This window comes from Ovis canadensis, chromosome 1, assembly GCF_042477335.2.
Source record: "Ovis canadensis isolate MfBH-ARS-UI-01 breed Bighorn chromosome 1, ARS-UI_OviCan_v2, whole genome shotgun sequence".
Taxonomy (NCBI): domain Eukaryota; kingdom Metazoa; phylum Chordata; class Mammalia; order Artiodactyla; family Bovidae; genus Ovis; species Ovis canadensis.
The window spans coordinates 251462310-251475215 of record NC_091245.1 but is presented as its reverse complement, the minus strand read 5'-3'; the positions used below and the strand labels follow the sequence as shown (position 1 = coordinate 251475215).

Genomic DNA, 12906 nt, shown 5'->3' with positions numbered 1-12906 from the left:
AATTGAAAAATACATATATTTTATATATTCTTACATATATTTATATATCAGATATAGCAAAGATATCCATATAGATGAGGAATAGATACAAATCTCCCCTAGAAAACCTGATAAATAGGCTTTGAATGAATCAGTTCCCCTCTCCTGCTGGATTGACCTTGCAGTTGGCATTGCTGCTGCCCCAGCTTCTTTTGAAAAGTAAGCCTGGGTCATATTTGCAACAGAATAGCCTCTGTTGTCAGAGAAGGCAATGGTATCCCACTCCAGTACTCTTGCCTGGAAAAATCCCATGGATGGAGGAGCCTGGTGGGCTGCAGTCCATGGGGTCGCTAGGAGTAGGACATGACTGAGCGACTTCACTTTCACCTTTGACTTTCATACATTGGAGAAGAAAATGGCAACCCACTCCAGTGTTCTTGCCTGGAGAATCCCAGAGACAGGGGAGCCTGGTGGGCTGCCATCTTTGGGGTCGCACAGAGTCGGACACGACTGAAGCGACTTAGCAGCAGCAGCAGCAGCCTCTATTGTGGTGAATCTTCCTCTGGCCCAGCACAGAAAAGCTGGCAGGTGCCCAAGGGAAGGGTAACATGCCCAGAGTGCCGTGGCCAGTCTGTTCCCCAAGAACAGGCCAGGGCTTTGGGCAGGGATTTCACTGATCTCCCAGCCTGACCCTCCAGGACAGCTGACCATTCTGCAAAGGTCATCTGTCTAATGACTCCTTGGTTCAATAAAAAGAACCACTGGCTACAGAGCTGCTTTCCAGGCTGAGTGAGTGCTGATTCCCAAGAACCCATCTCCTGCCCCTGTGGCAATGCCAGTACCATTCTGTGTCCTGTAGTACCAGAGCCTGACCTTTAGTCATGCCACAAAGACAACACAGCATACAAACAAAACCTACTCTAGCAGAGGATTTTATTGATCTTGCAAGAAAATGTGTTGGTATCTAGGCCAGCGCCCACCTTATGCCCTGTGGCAGCCTCTGGGATGCTCTGGAAGCCAGAATTGTGTATTCACTAGAGATCCAACACATTCCCTAACCCATCCTCTCTCAAGGAGGCTGCACTGGGAATGCCTTCTGCTGATGCTGATGCCATGGGTTGCTGCCAATCTATTCCTCTGGAAGCACGGCTTGATTCTCCTATGCAGCCCTCATTCAAGGCTCAGAAATCAGCCTTTTCTGCAGGGGACATCATCTTGTCTCATGTTTATCATGTACTGGACCTTGTGATGCTGAAAAAGTCAGCCAACCCTGTCCTGGAGGTGCTTGCAATCTGCTGGGGGAGGAGACAGACAGCAAAAGCACCAGAAGACTTCTATAGCAGGGATTGTAGAGATGAGGGCAGGGGAAAACATAGAAACTTAGGTGGTATGTTTAGAAGAATGAGCTTGAATCTGCTCAGATCAGAAGTGGGTGATTTGTAAAACACTGAGAACTACTGATGATTCACCAGTGTGTGGCATCTCCACAGCTGAGCACTCTAAGCTAGTGAGTCAGCCCCAGCAAGAGAGAAGCCAGCTGGGGGCCTACTGTAGCATCACCCAGAGGCTGTGCATATGTCCAGAGGCTCCCAAATCCAACACAGGGAACAGTGCTTGGGACCACATGTCACTCTGCTCAGGGCTTTGAGGATGGGAGAAAACTGGATCATAGGGAATGATGAACAGTGAGGAAAACGGTACCAGCATAGGCAAAGCCTCAGTTACAGTATTAAGAGTTATGATAAAAGTTATTATAGAATGAGTACCTTTTTTTAAGTGCTAGATATTTTATATACTTTATCTTACTTAAGCTCCAGACAGGTAGATATTAATATCCCCATTATTTTCAATGAAGAAATGAAGTCCAGAAAGGGGAAGTGAATAGTCCCAAGCTGTATCCTGTAGCTCATTCTGGACCTGGGGTACAAGGTTTACACAGCCCATGACCTTTCAAAAGTACCACATAGCCTTGGGGACATGACTCATTTCTGGGAAGGAAGGGCTGAATTCTTCCCATGGATCAAACAATTGCAATAGCAAATGACTTCAAAACTCTATCACTTAGTGCTTAGAAGTTTATTTTTCTCCCACACTAAGTCAGGGAAATGAGGTAGGCTTTCTACCTAGAACACCAGAGTTAAGAAAGAAAACAGCTAAGGCATCCAGCAGGGCTCTTCACTACCTCAGCCCAGAGTGCCTGCATCACTTCCTCTCACATGCCATTGGGCAGACACAGTCACATGACCCACCTGCAGGTGGCTTGAGGCAGCTAAGAAGTACAGCCTCCAGGAAGGAAAGGAGAACACAGTTTGGGAAGCACTGATGATGGTTTGCACCAAGGCTTGACTGAAAAGACAAGTGACTGGAAAAAAAGTCCTTTGGGGGAGTAAAAAGAAATGATACTGAGTAAAATATGGGTTGGAAGACCATTCACTCATTCATCTAACAGGGACTTCTGGGCACTCAGGATGAGGTTCTAAGATTCAGGATAAGAGGCACAGCTCCCGTCCTCAGGGAGCTCACGGTCACTGCACTATAGCTATACTACCGTTTCATATGAGCTTCCCAAGTGGCTCAGTAGTAAAGAATCCTCCTGACAATGCAGGAGTAGCTGGTTCAATCCTTGGGTCAGGAAGCTCCCCTGGAGAAGGAAATGGCAATGCACTCCAGTATTCTTGCCTGGGAAATCCCACGGACAGAGGATCCTGGGCTACAGTCCAGGTGGGCTACAGTCCATGGGATACCAAAAGAGTCAGACACGACTTAGTGACGAAACAACAACAAACCATTTCATAGGTGCTGTAGGAACCCAGCGGGGACATAAGTGAGGGAAGCCACGGAGGCTTTAAGGAGAACGTATCAATGAAACACTAGCATGATACTGGAAAAAGAAAGGATTGCGCGTCTGTTGGCTGGGGCCACCATGGGCGTTGTGTGTGCTCAGTTGTGCCCGACTTTGCAACCCCATGGTCTGTAGCCCACCAGGCTCCCCTGACCGTGGAATTTTCCAGGCAAGAATACTGGAGTGGGTTGCCATGTGCAGTGGCTCCACAGTGCTCATGAGACATCCACATGCTAGTGGGGTCCAGACAGAGAATGAGAAGCTCTTGTGAAGACATCCAGGTCATATCAAGGAAAAGCTAAAATAGATGTTTCCCTTAAACCCTTCAGAATATACTGAATCTACCTCATGGAAAGAGCAATGCAAAATAAAACTACAGTAAGATAGTATTTATCACCTATCAGATTGGCAAAAATCCTGAAGTTTGACAGCCTGCTCTTTTGTTGAGGTTTTGAGAAAAGAGTATTCTCACACACGGTGAGAGGGAGGGTATAGTGATATAATCCCTAGCAAAGGGAAATTTGGCAACATTGTTAAAATTTAAACTGCATATACCCTTTGACCTAGCAATTTCACTCAGGGATTTATTCTCCAGATATATTTAAACACTTAAAAAGCATTATATATAAAAGATTATTCATTATGGCATTATTAGTAGAAGATTGGAAACAACCCAAATGTTCATATTAGAAGACTGGTTAGATAATTTATTTAATATTAAATAATATTATACAACTTAAAAAAAAAGAAAGAAAAGACCTCCAAGACACAGGCTAAGTGAAAAAGCAAAGTACAGTATAGCATGTAACAACCTATCTTTGGTGGAAGAAAGAAGAAAAATGGGAATCTATACTCACTGATTACACATTCATTAAATGCTTAGTCAGGATAGGCTATGTTATGCTGCAGTAACAAATGACTTTAAAATTTCAATATATAGAAATTTTTTAAATTGTGCACACTTCATGTCCACTAAAGATTAGCTGCAACTCTTATCCATACCCCCCTCACTGTGAGACCCAGGCTGTTAGACCATTGGGGAGTTTTCAGTTTTCATGGCAGAGGAAAAGGGACATGGCACCATGAATTAACTGGCTAATTAAATCTTCTACCCAGGTTGTGAACCAAATAATACATTGGCCCACTCTCTGTTAGCCAAGCAAGTCACATGACCACTATTAAGTGCAACAGGACAAAAATGTATATCCTGTAGAAGGGTACCATAAGTTACGTGATTAAACCTGTTGACAGGCTTGTATAAGCCTCTCACTGCTGCTGCTGCTGCTAAGTCACTTCAGTCGTGCCCGACTCTGTGCGACCCCATAGACGGCAGCCCACCAGGCTCCCCTGCCCTGGGATTCTCCAGGCAAGAACACTGGAGTGGGTTGCCATTTCCTTCTCCTAGGAGGAGAAATAACTAATTATGAATAATAATGCAATTTGTACTAAGAAATTAATGGAACAGTTATCACCTGTGGGATGGGGTTGGGGAAATTAGTTTCACAGGAGATAGAAATAAGATGGACAATTTCAGTTAGCACACACACACACACACACACACACACACAGTTGTTGTCTAGTTGCTCAGTCGTGTCTGACTCTTTGCGATCCCATGGACCGTAGTCTGCCAGTCTTTTCTGTCCATGGGATTTTCCAGGAAGAATATTGGAGCAGGTTGCCATTTCCTTCCTAACCCAGGGGTCAAACCCATGTCTCCTGCATTGACAGGCAAGTTCTTTACCACTGAACCACCAGGGAAGCCCCATATATATATATATATATATATATATATATATATATATAATTTTTATATATATACACACATATATATATAACATATATATACACACATATATTCATATATATATTTGAACCATGTGGATATGTTATCTATTCAAAAATATAAATAATTGTTGGCAAGTAGCTACATTAAAATATATCCATGTCTCTCTCTGACACGAGTACTGGATACAAAATCTGAATCCACAGTTGAGTCCCTGACATATTACTGATAGCCGTTCCTAATAGTTATTACTCAGAAGTGTGTCTAGGTCAGTAACTCAGATTAGTACAAAAGCGGTTCTCCACACTTTATTCAAAAATAAGGTAACTGCTGGAAGATGGAATAATACCATGGAAGAAACAGAAGTTCGGATTGAGTTTATCTGGTTTGAGAACCCAAGTGACTCAGTGGGTAGCATCATAGCCCCTTGACCTTTACTGAATGTGAGACACCAGGGACCCCAAATGGAATGGATAGGCAGGTGACAGGTATGTAAACATCAAGTGCTTAAAAGTCCTGGGAAACCAAAGTTTAGCACTAAGAAGGCAAGATCAAGAATCAGATCTAAGAGAGAGAGAAGGCCATTAACTTAAAAATGAACTTTATGATTGGAAGCTGAAAAGATGGGACATGGGGTGAGGAAGTGGAGTGCAGGGTGAATGAAGGGGCAGTTCAAGGTCAAAGTCAAGACAGCAAAAGGAGCTGAAGCCCCTGGTTTCCAGGCTGTCAGCTGAAAGGGTGGGCAGTCCAGGAGCTGAAAGTTTCTGAGAAGGACCTCACAGTAGCCTCGAGCATGAGCCCACCAAAGGCTGGACCCCAGGAGCATGATGACTAAAAAGGATTCATCCTGTGGCTCAGGGTGGCATTCCCAGGAGTTTATAATCTCAGGCAATCTTACAGAGGAGAGCCCCAAAGTCCACCAGGGGAGACTAGAGATTGTTTGAGGGATTAAAACAGTCACTGTGCACACAGCTGCTGCACTTCCACAAGCTCTGGAGATGCCTCAGTGGCCTTTGTATGGAGATGGAGGGTCTCCGTGGAACTGTGAACATGCCTGACCATTCTCTCCTGTGATACCCTTGTCTTCCAGTACCATTTCAACCCCTCGCAGTCCGTCCTGGTGATGGAAGGTGATGACATCGGGAATATCAACCGTGCCCTCCAGAAGGTCTCCTACATCAACTCCAGGCAGTTCCCAACTGCGGGTGTGCGGCGCCTGAAAGTCTCTTCCAAAGTCCAGTGAGTGGATGCTAGGCAGCCTGGGGCCCAGCCAAGGCATCAAGGATAGTCCCTGGGATATTCTCTTGCAAAATAGGATTCACCTCTCTTCAGCTGCTGGCAGCTTCTCTGCTGTCTGTCCCTTTGAGGCCACCCCAATGGATTTGTGTTCTCCTTTTGTTTTTTTTAAGTGAAATATAATTGATGTAAAATATTATGTTAGAAAAAAAAAAAAAAATATTATGTTAGTTTCAGGTGTACTGCATAGTGATCTGATATTTGCATACATTATGAAATGATAACCATGATAAATCTGGTTACCATATGTCACTATACAAAGTTATTACAATGCTATTGAGCATATTTTTTATGCTGTATGTCACATCCCTGCGGATATTTTATCACTGGAGGTGCATACCTCTTAACTTGCTTCACCTATTTCACGCCAACCCCAACCCCCACCCTCCTGGCCACCGCCTGTTTGTTCTCTGTATCTGATTTGGTTTTGTTTTTTAGATTCCACATATAAGTGAAATCCTACAGTCTTTCTCTGTCTGACTTATGTCACTTAACATAACATCCTCTATTCATATTGTTGCAAATTGTAAGATTTTATTCTTTCTTATGACTTAGTAATATTCCATTGTGTGTATATATATATATATAAAACTTATTAGTGCTATAGTATTAATATATGCATTAGATATATACTATATAAATATATACCATAAATATGTCTAATTATATTTTAAATATATATACTACATATATATATACACACACAAATATGTATTTACCATAAATATATAAATCCACACCTTCTTTATCCATCTATCCTTGGAGTGTTAGACTGCTTCCATATCATAGTTAATGTATGTAAATAATGCTGCAGTTAGCATTAGTGTGTATATATCTTATCAAATTAGCACTGTTCAGGAAAATACTCAGAAATGAAATTGCTGGATTATACAGCAAGTCTATGTTTAGTTTTTATGAGGACCCTCCATACTGCTTACCATAGTGGCAGCGTCAATTTGCATTTCCACCAGTAGTGCATAGAGGCTTCTTTTTCTCTACATCCTCACCAACACTTATTATTTATTTTATTTTTTATATTAGCCATTCTGATAGGGGTGAGGTGGTACCTAGTGGTTTTGATTCACATTTCCCTGATGATTACTGATATTGAACATCTTTTCATGTGTCTGTTGGCCATCTGTAAATCTTTGCAAAAATGCCTGTTCGGGTCCTCTGCCCATCTTTCAGTTGGGTTATCTGTTTTTTGCTGTAGAGTTGTAAGAGTTTCTTGCATATTTGGGATGTTAACCCCTTACTTTATAGTGTATGTGCTCAGTCGTGTCTGACTCTTTGTGACCCCGTGGACTACAACCCACCAGGCTCCTACGTCCATGGAATTTTCCAGGCAAGAATACTGGAGTGAGTTGCCATTTTCTATTCCAGAGGATCTTCCCAACCCAGGGATCAAACCCACATCTCCTGTGTCTCCTGCATTGGGAGGCAGATTCTTTACCACTGTACTACCTGGGAAGTCCCCTTTACTATATACATCATTTGCAAATATCTTCCCCATTCATTAGGCTGCCTTTTTATATTGTTGAGAGTTTCCTTCACTGTGCAAAAAGCTTTTTAGTTGCATATAGTCCCATGTGTTTATTTTTGCTTTTGTTTCCATTGCCTGACGAGACAGATCCAAAATAATATTGCTGAGACCGATGTCAAAGAGCATACTTTCTGTGTTTTCTTCTAGGAGTTTTACGGTTTCGGGTCTTACTCATTCTGAGTTTATTTTTGTGTATGATGTGAGAAAGTAGTCCAGTTTGTTTCTTTTGCATGTCCAGTTTTTCCATCATTTGTTGAAGAGGCTGTCTTTTCCTCATTTTATATTTTTGCCTCCTTTGTCATTTATTAGTTGGCCATCTCTCATGAGCTCAGTTCTGAGCTCTCTGTTCCGTTGCGTTGGGCTACATGTCTTTCTTTGTGCCAGAACCACGCCTGTTCGGATCACTCTAGATTGGCAGCATGGTCTGAAGTCAGGGAGTGACTTCAGTGACCTTCAGCTTTGTTCCTCTTTGTCAAGACTGTTTTGGCTTTTTGAGAAAGGTTTTATACAAATTTTAGAATTTTTTGATCTAGTTTGGTTAAGAAAAAATACCCTTGGCATTGTGATAGAGATTGCATTGACTCTGTAGATTGACTTGGATGGTCACTTTAATAATATTAATTCTTCAAATCCATGAACATGCCATACATAACTTTCCATTCATTTGTAACATCTTTAATTTCTTTCATCAGTGTCTTGTAGTTTCTGATTACAGACATTCTACCTTCTTAATTAGATTTATCCCTAGGTATTTTATTCTTTCTGATGCAATTATAAATGGTTTTCTTTTTCTTTTTCTGATAGATCATTGTTAGTGTATAGAAATGTAACAGATTTCTGCATATTAATTTTGTATCCTGCAATTTACTGAATTCATTTATTAGTTCTCATAGATTTTGGTAACATCTTTAGGATTTTTCTATGTATAGTATCATGCTTCACAAATGTTTATTAATTGAATTAAATTAACCAACCTAGCCTTGATAGAGTTGCTAAATACAATAAGTATGCAAGAGAAAGAGAAGGCATAGTTCTTGTCCCCAGGGATCAGAGTTAAATTAAGGAGATGAGACTATCACTGTGACATGTAGATAACACCTTTACTGGTCTATCAAATTGTTTCTCAGCCAAACATCTGCCTGGGAGGGCCACTAGGAAAGGGATCCCAGAAAAACTCCTGAGAAGTACAAAGGGAATCACCTGGCACCTGGAGCTATTAGGAGGACCCAGAAAGACAGACAGCAAGAAGGGTGGGAAAGATGGGTCTGCTGCCTACCATGTTGTTGGGCCTGGGACAGATGCCAAAACAGGGCTCACAGATGGCAAATACATCCAACAGTTCTAGTGATGGAGAAAGTGTTCCCACCTCCACACTAACAATAATCCCTGGAGGCTACAATAGGGAACAGGTAGCTGACCTCCAGGTCAGCCCTACACTGTAGTGAAGAGAGACCAGATTGCTGGTCTCCAGCTCTAGGACCAGACTTCCATAAACTGGCAAGGGGAGGGGCTGCTGGGGCCACAAATGCCAAAAAAATGTGGGAGCAAGAGCCCACCACCATGCCCACACCTAGCCCACCCTGGAGAAGATGGAGTGGCTCAGCCTACCCTGCCCCCAGGAACCTTGCCAAAGGATGTAAGCTGATGGCTGCCACCAGCCGGAGTCCACCATCACTCCCAGAGCATCCATCTAGACCCTAGGGTTCTCCAGGTAGCCTGGGTCTTGGTCGCAAGGAGCAGCAAAGTATGCCAATGACACACAGGCCTGATGAGGTCTGACGGGAGTGTTAGTCTATCAGCATTTACTGAGCTCCAACCACGATGCAGGCTCTTGGGTGGCTTCCTATCTGCATGTCACCTGCACTCAAGCCTTACTACTATAAGGTAATCATTGTCCCATTGTATAGATAAAGAGACTGAGGTTCACAGAAGTCGTGCTCCCTGCCCAGATCCTCCGAGCCCAGGAGTGGCAGAGTCGGGTGTGGACACTTGCCTGTCTCACTCCCCAGGCTTTGCTCTTGTTGTCACACTACCCTGGCTCCCAGGCATTTTTGTGGCAGTGCATCAGGACAAAGGAGTGTGGTTACAATAGCAGTCTGCTGATACATCTGAACAGGCATGCACGTGTGTGATACCCTCATAGAGAGAGAACACATACACTGCTCCAGCAGACAGGGGAGACTAGCCCTGGGGTCTCACCTAGTAAGATGGCTGTAACTAACCAGCGAGATGACAACTTGTTTACTAAATCCTTATGCACAGAGCGAGCAGTTGCTGTCTAATTAATGTTGCTGTTGATTACTTTGTTAAAGGATAATTAAAGGTTTAATGGTTACTTGTTGCTGGGTTTAGAAAATTCCCATTTCTCCTAGAAGTCAATCTTTTTTTATGTCCCTAGATTGCTAGGAGTTTTGACTATATGTGTTCATGCTCAGTCATGTCTGACTGTTTGTGACCCTGTGGACTGTAGCCCACCAGACTCCACTGTCCATGGGATTTCCCAGGCAAGAATACTGGAGTGGGTTGCCATTTCCTACTGCAGGAGGTCTTTCTGACCCAGGGATTGAACCCTGTCTCCTATATCTCTTGCACTGCAGGGGGATTCTTTACCACTTGAGCCAAGAATGTAACTTTACATTCGAATGTCTGCTGACATCGTCAGAGGCTCTCAAGCAGTCAGGATGTCTCACTGAGGACTAGAGGTGGCTGCAGGTATCCTTGTCCATATTGGATGATGGATGGTTTCAGCAATGACTGCTGTTTCCCCAGGTGCTTTGGAGAAGATGTGTGTATCAGCATCCCCGACATGGATGCCTACGTGATGGTGCTGCAGGCGGTCGAGCCCCAGATCACCCTCCACGGCACAGACCGCTTCTGGAGACCCGCCGCCCAGTTTGAAAGTGCCAGAGGGGTGATCCTCTTCCCTGACATCAAGATTGTGAGCACCTTCACCAAAGCTGAGGCTCCCAGTGACTTGAAGACCACCGGTACAGGTGCATACACTGGGTCGAGGGGTGGTAGACCTTAAATTCTCACATAAAGTATGTTTCTTGTTAAATCACACTTCAGGACAACAGTGTTGTTCACCATAGTGGAGCAATTTATAACAAAACAAAAAATCCTGGAGATAAATGCAGATACATAACACGGGGGAGTGAATGCCTTAGCAAATTGTGGTACCCCCACCTAAGAGGTGATGCCGTGGCATCACTGGGTCAATGGACATGAGTCTGAGCAAACTCAGGGAGATGGTGAAAGACAAACACGGACTGGTGTGCTGCAGTCCATGGGGTCGCAAAGAGTCGACACACCTGAGTGACTGAACTGCAACAACATACAAGAGGCATGATGCTGGAGGGGCGGCACTTATGCCAAGCTGTAAGTTAAAAAAAAAGAAAAAGCAAGAAGTGAATTACAGACTATCTACACACATACTGATCACAACTATGTCAAGAAAAATAAATACACAGAAAAACGCCCAGAAGGAAGCACACCTAGTGCTAACAGTCTCTGGAAAGCAGAATGAGAGCTCATTTCTCTCTACCGTTCACTTTTCTCCAACTGCAAAATGTTCTATAGTAGGCATGTATCATTCTGGCGATCAGAAGAAAAGCTAAAGAAGCATGAAGGAAACAACAGAGCTGCATCTTAATATACACGTTGGCGGCCCACTCCAGAGTTCTTGCCTGGAGAATCCCAGGGACGGGGGAGCCTGGTGGGCTGCCACCTCTGGCGTCACACAGAGTCAGACACGACTGCAGCGACTTAGCAGCAGCAGACGTGTCCTTCAGTAATATCACTTTCAACTCTCAGGGAACTTTGCAATTATTCCTTCCAGTGGTTTTATTGGTGGGAGGGCTGTTCAGTAAAAGTAATTTGAATTACCTGCTAGGAAGAGACACTACATTGATCTGAAATCTATAGTGTATTCAGCTTGTAGGGGAAGAAAGATGGAAAGATAAAGAAAGAAGGCGGGAGACCTCTGGGGCCAGAGCTACAGGAAGAATATGTTTGAGAACCATCTTTGCCTCCTCCTCCAAATGAATATTTTCAACTCTCCATCTCTGCCTCCAAAAGCAGCTGCTAATGATGTGCTAGTGCCAGTGGGCCTGAGTCCCTGAAGGACTGGTTCTATGATAATCCTAATTACCCACTGCCTTAATCCATGCTGGTCCCTAGGAATGGGATGCCTGGCAAGGCTGTCCTTCTAAGCTCACAAAAATAGATGGTATTGGGCCAACTGTCCCGGCAGAACCATTTTCCAGTTACACTCCAAGGTGCATTGGGTCATGTGATATTCCCTGTGGTCCTCATTTGTGACTAAAATCAGACAGAAAAAGAAGAGACTCTGATTGCATGGGCTGCAGGCCATAGCTAAGAGTATCTGAATTCTCGAGGCCTGACATTAGCATACAGGTAATCCAGCGACAAGCAATTATATGGGTCTATGTGTCACCTTCTGTTTATGAGAAGTGCATGCAAACCATGTAGGCAAGTGCCTGAGGGCTATTATTAGTACTTTTAAAATTTTACTTTTATGGTTGTAAGAATAATCATTATTGTGGGTGCAGTAAACAAACAGGCTAATGGCACTTCCACCAGTGACCCTCTCCAGCATCCTTCTTCTGCCCCCATGGATTCACTCACTGTGCTGTTTCAGTACCAACGACACACACACCCCTCTTTCCCCACACACCTCTGTGTTAGTTTACATATCTGCTCATGGTCTGCCCTCGGCCTGGAAGGTCCTTCTCTGTCCTATTCCCTATTATTACTGAAAAAAACAGTCTACCTTCAATGTCTCCTCCAGAGGGCAGCCCCCAACCACTGGTTGACCCAGCCTGACCGCCAACCACTAAGGCTCCCTCTCACACACACTGACAAGCTCATGGTTGGTGATTATCTATTTACTAATAACCAGACAAGGAGCTCCTCCAGGACCAACCATGGCTGACTTTCCAGTAAGTTCCTCAGCCCAGAACAGTCCCTTTAGGGCAGAGGGAATCAGGGAAACTGCCAATGGAACATTTAGCCCGTTATGCAAGCATGAGAGAACAAGAAGATTGTGGGGTCAACACACCTCTGCCTAGGGGGAGCAACCACGTGGGGTCCTAGGAGCAAGGATGACCCAACCTGACCTCAGAAGAATATGGCTCCAGAGAAACCCAGAAATGATATGCCATTTGAAAGAGAGATATACATGTACCATTATTAATAACAGACCTTGTTAAGTGTTTATTAATGTGCTTTTAGATTTTGCCAACAATATACAAAGCCATTGACATTGGCAAGCATTTTAAAATTAAGCATATGGAATTATTTATTAACAACATATATCCAGTGAGAATAAAAAATATTTGGGGTATTCCTTAAAAATTAAACGAAATAAAATATTTATTTCAAGATAGCTCTCTCATCTTTTGTGAATCCTTTTAAAACTTCTGTTTTCATAAATGTTTTATC

At 43.5% G+C, this 12906-nt stretch overlaps 1 protein-coding gene across 2 annotated transcripts in view; it reads left to right on the top strand.

Annotated features, from left to right (window-relative positions):
- The window catches only part of CLSTN2 (calsyntenin 2), a 734313-nt gene that overhangs the window by 711974 nt on the left and 9433 nt on the right, over positions 1–12906 (top strand). Inside the window, exons 11-12 of one of the 2 annotated variants that reach the window (XM_069564128.1) lie at positions 5695–5843; positions 10213–10430. In XM_069564128.1, coding sequence (XP_069420229.1) covers positions 5695–5843; positions 10213–10430 — 367 coding nt within the window. Of the gene's footprint in view, positions 1–5694; positions 5844–10212; positions 10437–12906 lie in introns of both variants that reach the window. The other variant, XM_069564118.1, reaches the window with a different exon arrangement.